This window comes from Onychomys torridus, chromosome 11 (genome assembly GCF_903995425.1).
Source record: "Onychomys torridus chromosome 11, mOncTor1.1, whole genome shotgun sequence".
Classification (NCBI taxonomy): domain Eukaryota; kingdom Metazoa; phylum Chordata; class Mammalia; order Rodentia; family Cricetidae; genus Onychomys; species Onychomys torridus.
In genome coordinates, this window is record NC_050453.1 from 42,567,901 (window position 1) to 42,586,134 (window position 18,234).

At 42.3% G+C, this 18,234-nt stretch overlaps 1 protein-coding gene across 2 annotated transcripts in view; it reads left to right on the forward strand.

The window, feature by feature from the left end:
* Positions 1-18,234, forward strand: part of C11H1orf21 (chromosome 11 C1orf21 homolog) — a 200,978-nt gene that overhangs the window by 101,518 nt on the left and 81,226 nt on the right. For both annotated transcript variants that reach the window (XM_036202079.1, XM_036202078.1), the window contains exon 3: positions 12,734-12,828. In XM_036202079.1, coding sequence (XP_036057972.1) covers positions 12,734-12,828 — 95 coding nt within the window. The remainder of the gene's footprint in view (positions 1-12,733; positions 12,829-18,234) is intronic.

The following is an 18,234-nucleotide window of genomic DNA, read 5'->3' on the forward strand; positions in this document are numbered from 1 at the left end:
GACTAGTCTGCATGCTGGGCTCTGCCTGGCCTTGAACTCCTTGGACCAAATGAAAACTCTGCACCAGATAATTAATGTCACAATAATAGTAGTATGTGTATACATTTTCTGTTAATGTATAACTAATAATTAATATTTAAACATGAATAGAAATTATCTTTGAATGTTCTTAAGGCTTTTCATAATAAAAGTTTAGCCAAAAGGGCCGTAAGAAGGGAAGGGCCCCTGTGGAGGGATGAAGATAATGAGGGACAAACATAATTTTTGCAGTCTGCATCCTTTTAACTCACAAACCACATTTAAAGTTATATTGTGTGTGAATAAATTTTCATTTAAAATGTTCTCACAAGATTTTATATATGATGATTAGGAAATAAAGCAGGGCTAAAGAGGTAGCTCAGAGGTTAAAAGCACTGGCTGCTCTTCCAGAGGTCCTGAGTTCAATTTCCAGCACCCACATGGTGGCTCACAACCATCTATTCTGAGATGTGGTGCCTTCTTCTAGCCTGCAAGGATACATGTAGACAAAACACTGTATACATAATAAATAAATAAATCTTAAAAAAAAAAGAAAGAAAGAAAGAAGGAAGGAAGGAAGGAAGGAAGGAAGGAAGGAAGGAAGGAAGAAAAGGAAGAAAAGCAAGCAAGCAAGCAAGCAGGGCTGGAGAGATAATTCAGTAGTTAAGAGGATTTGCTGCTTTTGCATAGGCTCTCCATTCTCAGCACCCACATCAAGTGGCTCACAAGTGCCTGAGACTCCCATTCCAGTGGATGCACAAGTGCCCTCTTCTGGCCTCCTCGAGCATTGCATTCAGGTGGTGCACATACACATATACATAAAGTAAAATATAAAAGCTAAAAAAGAATTGAAGTTGTAGCATGAATCTTAAAAGGTCTTATTAACAAAAGCAAACCTGAGCCAAGTATTGGGGTGAATACAGGAAGATCAGAGAGACAGAACAGGCCACAACTAACCTCACCTGGCCAGCTTCTCAACCGATCCTGTTTTCCTCAGACTGGAAGCCTCTCTGTGTCCTCATCCAGAATGAATCTCAGCTGAACTGCTGCTCCAAAGCCTAAAAGCTTAACCAGCCAAATGCTTCTAGTTTCTGGTCTTCATGCCTTATATACCTTTCTGCCTTCTGCCACCACTCCCTGGGATTAAAGGCTCACTTTCTGGTATTAAAGGCATGAGTCACCATGCTTGGCTGTATCCTTGAACACACAGATCCAGGTAGGTCTCTGCCTCTGGAATGCCAGGATTAAAGGCGTGTGCTACCACTGCCTATCTTCTATGTTTAATATTGTGGCTGTTCTGTTCTCTGACTCCAGATAAGTTTATAGTGTGCACAATATTTCAGGGAACACAATACCACCACATGAAGGTAAAAAGCAGAGCGGAAGTAGCATATCTACAAACTATAAAGAGTGCGTCGGCTACCAGACCAAACAGTTCCCTCAGGCTGCAAGCAAAGCCTTGTGGGCCCAAATCTCTATCCAGACCACGTTGCATTTCCATTTCGAAAACCACATTCAAAACAAACTAAATTACATTTGAATTCTCTTCCAGCCGTGAATATCCATGCTTTACTATGTAAATGTCACTGCTGATCTTGATATGCAACCACAGAAGAAATTCTCAAGTCATATATGACAATGAGAGTTTAGTTTTAATGTACCGAGCTCCCTTGCATTTATTATATCATCTTTGTGGCAGTATTTTCCCATTAATCTTTTACTTCTGATTACCTCCTTTGACTCAGGAAATGTCTTTACTTCACAGTGCTCGTGTCTTGAGAGAATGGCTTTCCTCCGTGTGCCTTACCAAGTTTCCCTGATGCAGCTGTTAGATTGCCAAGGTTTAAGAGGAAAAAAAACAGTGTGCGTTCAGTTCTAATGGAACTCTGAAAATCAGAATTACTCTTTTAAGAAATACTAACTGTGCAAATATTATTAAAAGAAAGCCTGGCTTTTGCTAACAGATAAAGGATGTAATCAGACCATGGCTGCCTGTCTTGCCTGCGCCATAGGAGATGAGCCGGGCAGTAGCTGGAAAGACAGATGTGTATGGTCAGACAGAGACAAGCACCACACAGAGAAAGAGAAGGGAGGTAACAGGATGGATGGCTTGTTCAGATTCACTGGGCAGGAAAAGTCAAGGGATTGGCCTCTGCACACATCTAAGGAAGTGAGCCAGGAGAACCCTTGAGACAGAGTGTTTACAGAAGAAGAGAACTGGAGGACTGGCCAGACATTTGAGAAGGACTACCTAGTAGGTTCCAGGAAGGAAGCTTGAGACCTTGGTGCCCCGGGGGGGGGGGGGGGATAAACAGAGATGGGCAGCCAGGCCCAATAGCTGAGGCAAAAAATGCAGCATCCTGTTCTAAATGAAGTTGAAATGGTAAGGAGAGGGTTCCCAGTGGATGAAGTCTGACTTTTGTTTTTAAACTTAAAGAACTCCCTAGGGTGAGAAGGGATGGGTCAATGGGTGCGGTGTCACAGTCAGATAGAAGAAAAATCTGATACTCTGGCACACAGTAGGGTGACTAGAGTTAATAATGTCATCTGTGTTTCAGATAAGTAGTAGTAGGATATTTGAATGTTTCTAACACAAATAAATGGTGTTTAAAATGGACCACGAACCCTAATTTGATCATTGCACAATGCACATATATAGGAAAGACCCTGTAAATGTTTGCAAGTGTTATATGTTAATCAAAAGTTTATAGAGAAGGTTTTTTAAAGCACTCTCCTGGCTGTCATGTGGGGAATTTAGATGGTGAGAGTGAGGCATAATATAGTACACTTTTCATCTCTGCTCTTAGGGTGCAGAGACAAGTGTTTCTCTGTGAGTTGTGAGTTGAGGACACCCCTATCTATATAGTGAGTTCTAAGCCAGCCGGGGCTATGCAGCAAGACTCTGTCTGGGGGAAAAAAAAAAAACCAGGTGTGTGTTTGTGGGAGAGTGGGAGCAAATGGGTGGTTAAGAGCTCTACCCCATTGTTCTAGTGAGTGGTGATGGGGTCTGAACTAGAGCTGTTAGTGGAGATGGGGAACCCAAAGCCAGATTTGGGGTTATGTGGAGAATGATTGAGCATGGGCTTCAGCACTCTTATCTGTGGCTTTCTCAATGGTAGAAGTTTGTACCAACAGAAGCGCTCTCTCTCTCTCTCTCTCTCTCTCTCTCTCTCTCTCTCTCTCTCTCTCTCTCTCCACACACACACACACACACACACACACACACACACACACACACACACTCCCCAGCCAGTAGCATCCTCTAAAGCTTCACAGTGTGGGATGACCAAGAAACTTGAGTACTTGAGTGTTCAGAAAGTCTATCAAGCTGGGCTGAGAGATTAATATGGTCAGGACTCTCATACGTTAATGTCTGTGCCTTGTTTTTACATTGGATTCTGGCTGAGACACAAAGAGCAGAATTAGAGGTGATGACGATGTGCTTGAGTGTCCAGGGCTGGGCAGGGCACAGGCGCAGGTAGAGAGTCACTCTGTCCAGGGCTGGGCAGTGCACAGGTGCAAGGTAGAGTCACTTCTGGTCTCAGAACCCACAGAACCTGGTTATGCTTCCATTCATTCAGCCTGAGCATGAGAGGGGAGGTTTAGACATGCAGCGTTGGTTTAACTGGAGTGTGTTCCTTGGCTGAGGGCCAGTGCTCCCAAAGAGGCATGCTGCTGGTCTCACCTCCCTCCCCATAGAAGTCATTTCTGTTCTTCTGCCACTGTCTCTGATTCTCCCACTCTTTCTTGTCCCTCATCCTTCTGAGTTCCTGTTTATCTTCTCCCCATTTGCCCTCAGCTTTGGCCGGTGTTCCCAGTCTCTCCACTTAAGATGCATTCTCTGCGTCCTCTCCAGATATCGGCAGTACCCTATGCTCCAAGAGGAGGGATCTGTGTTTAAAGCATAGCTTTCTGTGGAAGCTAACCAAGGACCCAGATAACTTCCCATTGGGAATCTCCACTGTGCTCTCCCATCTGCCCTCCCTCTATTCCCAACTCAACAGCATCAGGAGTCTTTAGGGTGCTCAGCAAAAAGTGTTTCTGTGCACCACAGAATCTTACAGCACGAAAAAGTGCCCTGTAAGCAAGATGCAGTGTACGTAGACCCAGTTATGTTTGTACAGAGGTGATCAGTGCTGGTTGGCTTGACTTCTACAGATTGTGGGGAGCAGTCAGCAGAAGGTGAGTCTTGGGAGATGAAGTCATAGGCATAGTCAGATGGCCAAGTGGAAAGGGTGGAGGAGGAAGCAGGAGACGGAGATGATTAAGATGGGGTCAAGTCAGCCAAAGCCAGGCCCACCCATAGAGCATCTTGAAGGAGACACAGGGACAACCGGAGATGATCTTTTGTTCTATGAGGATGCTGTCCTTGTGAGAAGAGGTACAGACTTACCAAAGAAAGGGAGAGCAGAGCCAGCAGACCTTCCTTATACCCCCAGCATTCCCATCACTCATTTCCAAAACTCAACAGATAAGGCTAAGCAGGGAATATTTTCAAAAGTAAGGAAATGATATTAGTTAACATGAAGTTTAGTTTAGATGTGTTTTCCCATTTTAAAAGTCCAATCACACTGCTCGTATCGGGGAATTACTTCATCTGAAAATGACTCTGTCCATTTTCTTCCCGTTCTTTCTAATAATGACTTCGTGACTGCTGAAGTCTTTTTAATAGTTCTATAACCCAGATAAAGCCAGACTCCTAGAAGCCAGCATCAGTCCAGAGACATATTAAAAGGAACACCTGCCATCATTGAAAGGCTATTTAAACTTTTACTGAATGACCCCTAAGACCTGAAAAGCCATCTCATTCATGAACAGCACATTGAAACTTATTCCTCCATGAATTTCCGCCATTGCCTGTTCCCATCTTTCTTCTTTTGAACAACCTCAAAACTCACTCTTCTCTTGAATGACCTGCAACTGTCCCTCTAGACCAGCCTACTTAGGGCTTCCTGCTTCTCCTTACATCTGTTTGCTCTCTTTAGCCCTGCAACTCAGGTGTCATGCAGACTGGCCTGGTTCCTGGGGTTAACCTCCTTACCAGGCAATCTGTACCACAGATCTCACTAGCTCCTCTGCCCTAGGCAAGCCAGCCTTCTGCTTGATTCCCTGGATGCTGGGTGCTTAACACCTAGAAACATGAGAGAGACATTTCTCAGCATTCTGTCATGATTATCTGAGAATCTTTCCTCTACCAGAAATTCACTTGAGTCAGGACCCAGTGAGAGGAATTGAGTCAGATGGACATAGTCATTAGATTGTGGTTTTTCACTCAGGTGCACATGCATGTGCATGCACACACACACTCACACCTGCCTTTGCCCAAACAAGAGGTAGCCACATTAGTTAAGCAGAGTGCATGGTGTTGACTCAAAACACAGTGCCTACTCCTGAAAGAGTAGGAGATTATTCTGAAGCAGATGTTAGTGACCATGACTGCAGTGCAAGGATTAAGTTACCCTGAGTGATGGATTCCCCTGGACAGAGGTTGCTTAAACTTTCACAGGCACAGAACAAAACAAAGCCATTAATCAATGTTTGACAAATTCATTGATTGGGGGGGGGAGCATCAGGTAGGCTTGTTACAGCAGAGCGAAGGTGGTATGTGTGTGTGTGTGTGTGTGTGTGTGTGTGTGTGTGTGTGTGAAGAGAGAGAGAGAGAGAGATATGTTGCCCTTAGTTGTAGAGTTGACTATTGTTAGCTGTTTTTTTACTCATTTGGGGGGCTCACCACCCAGCTCCCAAATAAATCATACACGGAGGCTTATTCTTAATTATGAACATCTGGCCTTAGCTTGGTTTGTTTCTAGCCAGCTTTTCTTAACTTAAATTATCCCACCTACCTTTTGCTTCTGGGCTTTTCCTGTTCTCTTACTTCTGTAAATCTTACTCTTACTCCGTGGCTGACTGTGTAGCTGGGTAGCTGGCCCCTGGAGTCCACCTACTTCTCTGGCTCCTCCACCTTTCCACCCAGATTTCTGCTTCTATATCTTCTCTCTGCCTGCCAGCCCCACCTATCCTTTCTCCTGCCTCACTATTGGCCGTTCAGTTCTTTATTAGACCATCAGGTGTTTTACACAGGCACAGTAACACAGCTCCACAGAGTTAAACAAATGCAACATGAACAAAAGTAACACACCTTAAGGTAATAATATTCTACAACAGTTGATAGAAGTGAATGATCTATGATGTCATAGTGGCATTTCAAATGTTTTACCTAATAGTGACAAAGACGTTCAGTCAGATAGAGAGGTTGGCAGTGTTTCTTGAGAGGAATAATGATGCTTTTGCAGCATTCCATCTCTCTACCATCGTGGCATACTACACAGTCTGTAGGGTCATCATCCTCAGAGACCTTCACACTGGATGACCACGCGCTCTCCTACTAATCAACTGTCCTGTAAATTCATGGCTGTGGTCAGCGGAGGAAGCTACTGCAGATGAAACAGCTGAAATGGACTAGAAAAATGACTTGTGTTTCTGTGTATAAGACTGGGGTCCCCAGTCTTATACACAAAAGACACGTGTGACATTGCAGCCTTATCTTGCGTATTTGTCCCTCATTGCTCTATAGTCTGCCTAAAAAAGACTGTCAGTGTTTGTATTTATTCTAGATTTTATATCAAACATATACACATACATTATGTAAATTCTGTTACAGACCCAGATCTGAAACTCTGCCATACAAAAACCCAGCCAGTGTCCCGTGAAATAGGACCATTAATGCCACTATGAGGAATTTTAACTCTGATTTTTGCTTACTTTTTGTTTAAATATAAACAAACATTAGGTTTTATTATTGAATAAACACACAAAAGGCACAAGGGATTTGCATCTTAGTGATATTTACATACTTAGGTTATGTTGTATCTTAACAGGGATATATATATATATATATATGTATGTATGTATGTATGTATGTATGTATGTATGTATGTATACTTTCTCTAGTAGACTTCCAAGGTCTAGACACTACTCATGTCCAATCTGCACAAAGTTTAAGTCCAAAAATAATTCTCCTTGTTATTTTTGAGCAACTGAGATCTCATTAAACCTTAAATGGTTTCATTTTGAAAGTGGTTTTATTTATCAGGATTATTTGACATAAACTCTGGAAAAAACAAAAACAAAACCTTTCTGTAAATGAGCAGAAGCCTTGTGTTAGGGATTTTCTTGGGGAACAGGCCATGTATAACTATCCTAGAAATTATTCACTAATAACCACATTAGCGTGGATGAGATCACGTGATACAAGTGCATTTTCAGAAGTCATGGTTAGGAACTGCCTGACCCAGGACTTGAGGACAGTTCATGCATAACATTGTTCCAAATTTAGGGTCCATCTAGTGAACCCTGGCAGTGAGATGCCGTCAGACTAGGTGAGGTGAGGGGTGTGCAGGAGACAGACAGGTTCTCAGAGAAGGAGCCTTTCCTCCCCTGCCCCAAGACAGCTATTCCCCTAGGGAACCTTCTATCTCCCCTCCCTGCATCTCCCCTGCAAAGCTTATCACCGAATGTAGTCTCTATTGACAGGAGTTTTCCAGATGAGGAATGAATGACTCAGAGTGAACTTAGATATGCCAACATGATCAAAACCTTCACTGTTTTGTGCACTTAATACCTCTGCGGCTAAACTTCTGTCAATCCAACGAATGTTACCCACTGAGCTATTGCTACAAAAAGGGGACATAATGTTACATTTTACAGACTAGGATGGTAAGAGAGAGAAGTTTAAAACTGTGGTGATATGCCAGACCGTTGGCTCAGCTCCAGCCTTCTGCCCAGGAACAGGAGAGGGAATGCTTCATGTCTCCACCAACATCACAAGGCTGTCTCCTCCTCCCGAGACCTACTCTGAGGGTTTCTGAGCTCTTCATGGCCTGGCTCAGCTCCATGCAGTTAAAGGGGCTTCTAGGGAGGAAGCTGAAAAGAAAACCATCTCTTGTCCATTTTCTGTACAGACATGTTTTAAGCACAGATCATTCTTGTGTGTGTGTGTGTGTGTGTGTGTGTGTGTGTGTGTGTGTGTGTGAGAGAGAGAGAGAGAGAGAGAGAGAGAGAGAGAGAGAGAGAGAGAGAGACGGGGAGGGGGGATTGTTGTTTACTTTCAGTTTTCATTATTAGAAAAGGTTAGTAGTTTGACTCCCATGCTGCACATCTTTGGGCTTTTAAAGTATACTTCCTAATGGTTGACAGTCATTAGTGAGATAAGGAAGGATCAATCTTTTTTTTTTAAAGATTTACTTATTTTTACTTTTGTGTATATGTGTGTGTGTGTGTGTGTGTGTGTGTGTGTGTGTGTGTGTGTGTGTGTGTATCCCCCAAGTATGTGAGTGCCCACAGAGACCAGAAAGTTATCAGATCCCCTGACCGGGGTCTTTCACTAGGGCAGTCCACGCTTGTGACTCTGCCCCCACCCCCTCCCCAGCAGTGGATTAACCCTTCTAAGTCACTGTCCGTCAGGTACTCTCTGCTGTCTCTTAGGGTTTATAGGTGGACTTGCTACAGGTTCCTTAACAGTAATAATTTTAAGGCCCTGGGTTTGGGGCTGGAGAGATCAGAGGACCCGAGTTCCATTCCCAGCACCCATAGAGTGGCTAACAGTTCTCTGTGACTCCATTCCCAGGGGATCTGAAACCCTCTTCTGCCTCAAGGCCACTCATCAAATTAATGTGATGCACAGATGTATATGCAGGCAAAATACACATTCATATAAAGTGAAAATAAACATCTCCCCCAAAAATTAACACCCTGACTTTAATCAACTAGAAGGAGATGGGTGCTTTATTTTTTTAATTCCAGGATTATTAAAAGTCAGAATTTTCACAAACTTAATTGATGGAGAAGGGATGTCTGAAGATCTCTGGGAAGGGCACTCCAGCTAAGAAGAGCTCTTACCACTGTTTTCCAAGACTGAAAATCTGAACCTGCTTGGACACTGTTTCTCCTTTTCATCAATGGTTGCTACCCAGCAAGTCTTTTATCTTGAATAAGAGGCTAAAAATCCCATCCCCAATCTGTTTTGACTGGAAGCCTGGAACTGTTTACAGAGGCACAGTCGGGCTGTGTTCCTGACTTGCATTTTAATAAAGCACCTGACAAGACAACAGGACGAAAGTCAGGACTGTTGGGTGGGAAGAGGAGGAAGACAGCCTTGTTTCTGCTCTCGGCAAGCGGCCACACCACCCGTGTCAGGACTCTCTGGCTTGTAGAGGTGGTTGTTCCCCAAAGTGGGCTCTGATAAAAGGAGGCCAAGGTTGGAAATTAACTCCCCTGTGCCTCTGACAAAAGGGAATAAATTTCAGTAGTGACTCTCACACTCCCTCCATAACCTCCCAGGCCTGAAGACTTTCCAGCTGGCCGCATCTCTATGGAAATGCATGGCCTCTTCATTGATGGGCTGTCTGTCTCCAGACAGACATCGTCACTTCAGGCACCAGGCTTCAGAAATCTGACAGAAATCCTTTTATTTTCTTTTATTAAGTATTGTTTTTAAGGAATTGTTGCTTCTTGGAGGGTCTTACTGACTTGGGCCAGGATGGATTTTGCATCCTGGGTTGTGTAAGTAGTGATGATAGGCCAAGCTTGTAGCCTTGGGTGGTTATTTTCTCATTCTTTATACTTAGTCTCATTCTATTGTCCTGACATTGCCCTGACTGTTAATGACACCATCAAACCTCTCTGCTGTCTAAATTGATCAGAATTCTGTCTCCATGAAAAAAAAAAAAAAAAAAAAGCCTGTGTTTGAAGTAATGCTATTTTGAAAGTCACAACACCAGGAGCTTTTCCATTTCATTGGAGAAAAATATTCATAGTTTGTCCATTACTTTCAATTCCATTGTGATCCCTGGAGGGCTGAGAAATAAAGAGTGAATGTTTACTTTTCCACGCTGCTCGGAGTGTGATTACACTGTTGTGTGGTAGGCCAGATGGGAGAGGGCAGTGGGTTGGGGAAGAAGGGTAGCCCTTTCTTGGGGACACCTGCACTGTCTGGTGTGCAGAGAGCTTCCTGCTCTTTCAGAGGTCTCTGCTCATGGTCTATAATGAGGTGTAATCACATGAGGTTTGGGGTCCTTGGCAGAACATTATAGAATCTACCAGATGTGATATTACATTTAATAATTGAAGGCTCAACTAAGTGTGTGTTTGTCCAGCTAAACCATAGCAATTGTGTCATTGTGCCGTGATTTACAACCATTAATGCCTCAAACTCAAGTTGGGGTGCCCATGTTTAAATTTTTATGTTTTTACCTGTATCTTGATCTCTTCACGATTACGCCAGGGACATAATTATATCTGTTCTTTTTTAATTAGCAATGGTTTTTGCTACTTATGAGTAAACAATCCTTAATTAAATGTGTTGGTATTATTAACTTCCTTTTTTCATCTGAATACCACATCAGAGTATGAGATTCTCTTGTTTGCTTTTTTATTTTGAGATAGTGTTTGCTGTGCTGCCCAGACAGGCCTCAAACTCACAATGTAGCTTAGGATGTCCCAGATATCAAGACCGTCCTGTCTCAGTCTCCTGTGTGCTGGGATTACGCACATGGGTCATCATTATGTGCTGTCAAATACGTTTACTTTGTATTTATAGACTCAAATCCATTTATTAACTTGATAATTTTAGACTTAGGATTCCTGAAGGGCTCATTACTAAAATTGTATACAAGTTTCTCAGATTTCTTTGGAAAGAAGTGGAAATGTGGCTGTGGACAGGGCTCAGTTGGTAAAATGCTTGCCACATAAGCATTCGGACCTGAGTTCAAATCCTCAGCACTGGTGTAAAAAGCCAGGTGAGAGGGTGCATCCCTGTAAATCTCACTGCTAGGGAAGCAGAGATAGGGGTATCCTTGGGACTTGCTGGTCAGGTAGTCTAACTAAATTATCAATCCCAGTTTCTGCAAGAAGTGACCCTGTATTAAAAAAAATGAGTGTACAGGAAGATACCAGACATTGGCCTCTGGCTTCCATATGTATGCACATGAACCCAAAACACACACACCACACTCATGTACAAGCATACAATAGAAATGTACATGGATTTTTCTTTGGGCCGCCAGCTCACAAAAAAACGACATGGAGACTTACTAATTATGAAAGCTTGGCCTTAGCTTAGGCTTATTTCTAATTAGCTCTTACAACTTAAATTAACCCATATTTTTTAAATCTACATTCTTCCACACGCTCATTTGTTAGCTCATCTCCATTTTGCCCATCCTGGTTATTCTGGGTCTGGCTGGCCACTCTGACTTTCTTCTTCCCAGAGCTCTCTCTGTCCAGAAGTCCTGCCTATACCTCCTGCCTAGCTATTGGCCAGTTAGCTTTTTATTAAACCAACCACAGTGACACATCTTCACACAGTGTAAAGGAATATTCCACAACATAGAAATAAAGAAAAATTTAATAGAATCAATATTTACCTTGAATTGCCAAGTGGGAAAAAAAAAAAACACACACACACACACACACACACACACACACACACACACAAATGGCCTAGTCATAAACATTGAGTCCTTTATACGCATTTGCATAGTACATTAGCTTCATAAGGAGGAGAGAAACATTTGACAAGCACAATTTCTTGGGTGTTACTATAGCTAGTTTCAGAAATATTGTATTAAGAGGTATGCTGAGGAAACTAGAACTACATTAGAAAGTTGTAAATACTAGAATAAGACATTTTAAGGAATATACTCATTTGCTCAATCATAGACCATAAGAAAATACGTGACAGCTTCTTAGCTTGAAACACAAACTTTCGTAGTGATAGTCAGCTATCTTTCTTGGAGGTGAGTCCATACCATTTTCGAAGCAGTTTGATGATGAAATTTTCTAATTCCATCATTTCTGTGATCTTTCTACCTCCACAGGTTGGACCAAAGATGAGTCAAAAATCACACCTGTTTTTGAACTTAATGTACCCAAGTCATTTCCTGTTGACAGGAATCTGGTGAAAATGTCATTCTTGCCACCGCCAAATCTCCATCCTAGAGGAGAACTTTGGCTGCTCTCTTTCCGACTTTGTTCCATGATGGATACTGACACTGAGATCCATCCTTCTCTTCTCTGGCTGTTGACAAGTCTAGGTTCCATGTACAACCTTCTGCACTATGCAGCCTCGGGGCCTTACCAGCCCATTGAGAGCTAGTTGATATTTGTCTCTGTGCATGCAACTTTACAGAAGTTAAATTGTAGACATGAAGTAACTGCAGACTGTCCATATTTAATGTATGAGCCCTAAAAAGAAAAAAATTTCAATTTCCAGTTTATTTTATTTGTTCATCCGTACAACTCTGTAGTCATAAACAGCACCAGATTTTTCAAAAGGGAAAAAATTGAAGGTGTAAACAGAGCTGAAAATCGCTGCTGTGGGCACTCTGGACAAATCATCTCCTGAGGATAGATGAAGACATTCTCCCCAGTCTTCTTAGGCTGAGGTGTACTGTTTCCCAATGTGTCTGGATTCCAGAGTTTTTTAGACAGAAGAATCTTTTTCTGATCCAGTATTTCCTCACTGTATAAGGTCTGCAGTGCAGACCAGGCAGAGCACCTGCTAAAAAGGACCCAAGATACGCATGCATGCTTCTTCTGGATTGTCCCAGATGAGCCACATGCAAAGTAAAGGCTACCAGAGAAAGGGTCTAATGTAAGGCTTTGCTGACACTTCCCTGCCATTGTGGTAAACTCCTTCCCTTTGTTTGTCATTTAGATGAGTATAGAATCAAACCCGTGGAAGAAGTCAAATACATGAAAAACGGGGCAGAAGAGGAACAGAAAATCGCAGCCAGGAACCAAGAAAACCTGGTAAGAACTGGAGTTCTCTGTTAACAGTGGCGTGTGGGGGCTATTGGAAGAAAACCTGCACTGCACGTTGAGCTGAGGCTCAACCCCGGGACAAGATTTCTTGAAAACGCCTTTGCTATCTTAGCTTGCCCAGAAGCTGCACCAACACCCTGTATCCTGTTTGTCTCAGAAAAGGTCCATTTTTAATCCTGATAAGAAAGGCTCCAGGGAAAACACAGCAAAATTATTAATGTTTCAAAAGTCAACTTGGAGAGAGTTTTTTTTAAAAAAAATCCTGATGTAGGATTGAGATGTACTGGAGGAGGACCCCCACCCCACCCCACCCCCGCCTCCTGACACATATTCAGGTCAGGATGAATAGTAGTGTTTCATTATTCGAAATGTGTAATGAGGAGCTTGCCTTTCAAAGGAAAGCCTCAGACTTCTAAAATAGGTCTCCATCCAGAGAGCCTGTTCTTCACATTCATGGTTTTAGAGATATCGCACATTTGAGTTAATGTGAGAATCGTAATAATATGATGTTAGAGAGCTTCTTGCTCTGTTACAAATTACTGTACACATTCTTCCCCGGCAACTCACTGCTGTGAAATATTTAGGCACTTATCATCTTAATTGATTTTTAAGAGGTTAAAATAGTTAAGAATATACATTTATTCAGTTGCCTTGGTACCAAATGGGTTTTGTTCATATTTTGCATCTATTTTGTATTTAGATTATTTGCCTCTATGACTGAGCAAATGTATTTTTTAGAATTTTGTGTAACGTTGAGTATTTTTGCTTCACTGACATTTTTTTCTAATACGTGTTTTATCCTTTGGTGACTTCTGCCGCAGCAGCAGGGATTGGCGTGATACGAGCCGCTACCCCACTACCCCACTACCTCACTACCCGTGGCTGTCTTTGCCATCAGGCTCTAGGGGATGGTTAGGGGCTTCATTTGTTTCCTTCATTCTCTTCTAACCATGTGAGCAACAGCCCTAAATAGTACCTAAATGTCACCAAGTGAATATTTTACATCTTAAGTAGTGAAAATAAAGGCCTGTCCATGGAAGGACACTTGCTTGGGACAACCTGGCCTTGGCTTCCCCTTCTGAACCTCTGAGTGCTGTGCTTGTCTCTTGGAATCCTGAGGAAGCTAGAGACAGAGTTGCCCTCTGTGCTCATCCTGCTGAGGCCGGGAACCCCCCCCCCCCAATGGTTACAATCTGTTGACTCTTCTGATGCATTCTTTCCTCATCATCTCATCAGAATTGGCACTAGTGAGTGACCTGTGCAGACCAGACACACCCTTGAAGAGAGAGACTTCTGGTCAGTCTGGCTGATTGGTGTGGCATGTTTACCAACCCTGTTCCTTTATTTGACCAGATGCTCAAGGTCCATACTGCCAATGACAGTTTTCCAGTGTGCAGACATTTGCATAGGAATGGGGAGGAGATAGATGCCTTTGATTCTGAAATGAGCAGGCTTTCCAAAGTGAAAAGTGATTTTCAGTTATCTGTTAGTATGTTATGGCTGTTAGGTTATAAGTCAGTGTCTAGTCTTGGTGGTATATGCTACCCAGTGGTTGCTCAATAAATGTTTTCGTTCTCTAGTCTTGAGCCTTTTGGTCACAGTTTCCATGGCTGATGAGCCGTGTCCATGCGTCATTGATATCCTCTAAATTCACAGACAGAAATACATTCTGGTTTCTGTCATTGTTTTGCATCTATGTATTCCTCTCTGCTTCTCACTATTTAAGGTCATTGTAAAGGGAACCTTTCTTAATGAAGGCAGAGATAACAGAAGCTGTAGAGAGAGAACTTTCTTTCCTGACAGAAAAGTCAAACACTTTTGTGAAACAGAATAGCTGCAAGGCATAGGGAATAGAGAAATAAGAGCCTGGGAGAAAGCATCTGTGATAATAAACAGTGAGGTACATAAAATAGACCTCTAGATAAGAAAGAAAGGGCTAATCTGTTAGAAAAATGGAGAAAGGAATGGACCAAGCGGTTTGTTGTAGCCACATAAGGCCGTTGGCATACAAAAAGCTGTACTCCATCACCCGGACTGTGCGCATTCTTTCAGAGACACCAGCTCTCTCCGGTTCTGAAGGGTGCTCTCCCCCTCTCCCCCCCATGGCATGCTTGCCTGGGTTTCTGGTGGGCTGTTCTCTAAAAATACTTGTACTTTTTGTTGTTGTTATTGTTCATCTGATTTTGTATTTCCAAGAGCCAGAGGTGTGCCGGTTCTCAAACCGGTTTGTGCTGGTCGAATGTCATTGTAATTATGTAATTTAGTTAAATAATATGCAAGCCAGTGAAACACCGGCGTGGAGAGAGCTGTTACAGTGAAATTTAAATGGAATGCTTTGAAACATCTTGATGAAGGCAGGTTATTAAAAGCTTGCTGTTTAATTGAATTCTGCATTCAGACACCTTTACAAGGTCTTTACTTTCTCGTTTCTCTTAAGAAACCAAACAGGAGTCACAGCTGAGCTTTGAGGATGTGGTCAGTGAAGGAGGTGTAGAGGGGGTCCTCTCTCATTGACCCTCACAGAAAGGAGAAGCCATGTTCTTGTGACAAAGGATGGGGAAAAATGTGATCTTGATATTTTAAAATAAAATATGTTTAGTGTACATATACATTTTGTATGCCCCTACTTTGACTCAATGACTTAATTACCAGTGGGGAGTGGTGTCACCCAGTACGAGTTACTGTAATTAGGAAAATACAAATTAAAATGTGATCCCATTTTTTTCACTCATTAGATTGGCAAAAAGTTGAAATTGGATAATAGACTTCAGCAGGGTTGTAGGAAAATATGTGTTCACATACCAATAGTAGACACCTCTCTCCGAGGCAGTGTAGTGGTTGGTGTCTATGAACGTCTAGACATGCATATCCGTGGCTCTGTACGTCCACGGCTTGTATCCAATGAGCAGCTGCCTAAGTGCATGTGGAAGCTTGCACAAGACATTCACCAATAGTGCTGTTTATATTGGTTTAAAAAAAAATGAACAAAAAATTATCCTCGAACAGTCACTACTTCACCCTAAGCAACAATTAAAAAGAATGAGTTGGAACTGTTATGGGGGAAACCATGCCAATTTCAGCATTGATATATGTACTGTGATGCCGTTTAAGATTTTTTTAAAATGAACCCAAAACAAGAAAGCCCTGTGTTTTCCCATAAATGCCCACATATATGTGAAAATTCATAGATACTTCAGAAAGCTGTGATAAATGTGTTCCAGACTAGCAGCACACAAAGTTCAGCTAACTGATTTGCAAAATGGGCATGATCGTGGAACTCACTTTAGTGAGAAGTCGTGCAAATTACATCAGATTAGCACAGTTCCTGGCAGAGACCATGCCATTATTGGCTATTGTTATTTAACTTTTGTTAATAGAGTTGTGTTACTTAGGAGCAGATGAGAAAGAATTAATTATGTGTTCAAGGGAGATTTTTATTATTTAAACTTTGATTGAAAATTCGTTTATTCAGCGGGGGTAAAATAGTAAGTTCCTAGTTTTGACTACTTCAGAATCCTAAGTAGGATCATGACATTTTCTCGTTGTCTTGGGTAGATAGAGTCCATGTTGGGTGGGCTGGAAGTCAGCCAGAGGGAAACACGAGACTCATTCACTCTTATGCTATGGAGGTTCATAATTTTGCACGTAAATAATTTAAATGTGTATTACTCTAGACTTGGCAGTATTTAGCCCTTCCCCTCTGCTAGTGTCTTAACAAAGAACATTCCATGTATAGTTTGGAAGCCCTCCTCACTGTTTAATAAAACATTGTCTGGTTTGCCTTAGTTAACACTACTATTCTGAGGACATCCTCCCCCAAGAGCTGTGAAATCATTTCATGCCAGTTTGTTTATTTTGCTTGTTTAGGGTATACGCTTCCTAGATTTACATGTGTTGCATTTATTTTTATTCACTCTTTCAAGATATCTTTGAATAAATGAGAAGATCCTTTTCTCTCAAATGATGCACAACACGAGTTTTTGATTTCTGTCTTGTCCTTGGCATTGAAGGATGATTTAAAACACCTCTCTATGGTGCCGGAGAGATGACTCAGTGGTTAAGAGAGTTTACTACCCTTGGAGAGGACCCTAAGCTTGGCTCCAGCAACAGTGTCAGGTAGCTCTCAACCAGCTGTAACTACAGCTCCAAAGAACTCCACGCCCTCTTCTGGCTGCCTCAGGAAAGTGCACTCATGTGCACATACCCACATACAGACATGTATTTGTACACATAATTAAAAATAAAAAAGCAAGTTAAAAAACAAAACACCCGTATCTAAATCACCAATTTTTGAGCACAGTCAAGGGGCAGAGTTTTTTAAATGAAATGTTCTGATGTGCTTCATCCGGGAAGCAGAAGTGGAATTTAGTTTTATGGGTGACCACACATACACACACACACACACACACACACACACACACACACACCACACCTCCTAAGTCTGTGAGACTTAAGCATATTACCAGTGTACTAAATTTTCCAACAATATCAGGGCATATAATTGCAGAGAAGACTTGAAATTAGGAAATACCTTTGATGAGACCCAGTGTGCTAGAAACGCGTGAAAGTGTTAGGAGCAGTGACACCCAGCTGGTCAGTAAGGAAGTACCCTAGCAAGAGTACTCCTTTTCTGTGAAGTACTGAAGTGCAGAACAGGTGGAAACACGAACCAGAGAATGTCTGTGATGCCACGGGGTCAACAGGAAAGCCACGTGCTCTAGACCGGTTACCAAATCACTCTAATTATCAGTATCTACTTTGTAAGGAATAAAAGGCCTGTGAATGAAGGTTGTAAACTTTCTGGTGCTAACACAATGTTTGTTCTAATCAGATAAGCACCCCTGTAGAGATGTTCTCATAATTAGCAATGCAGACGTCCACGGGGACTGCATTGGGTTAACTTGTGGTACTGTGTTTGCCTTTACTGTGACTCTCAGAGCAGCTAATACATACAAACTGACTTTTCTGTTTAAAGTTTGCCCTGCCGATCTCAGAGATGACTGTTTTCAACCGCTTGTCCTCAAAGGCAAGGTTAGATCATTCTTTTTTAGAAACCAAATAGTGTAAAACGCTCTGACTTCGAATTGTCCCGTCTTCCCACACCGTTGAAACATCGCTAGTACATTTTAGGAGGAGGTACGTGAACTGCCCGTGGCTAAGGTGGTACTGGTATGGACCACCTCTGCTCCAGCTGCAGCTTAGATTGCCCTCAGGTTGGGGCTTCGGTGAGTTGTTGGGGATATCTGAGGTCTGAACTTGGAGGGACTTGCTTCCTGGCTTAAGGACCTATAGAGACTGAAAAATTCCCACAACAAAGCAAAGGAAGACATGCTTGGTATCCTACTTACATGAGGAAATGAGTTACCTGTCTTGATGTAACCAAATCCCACAAAG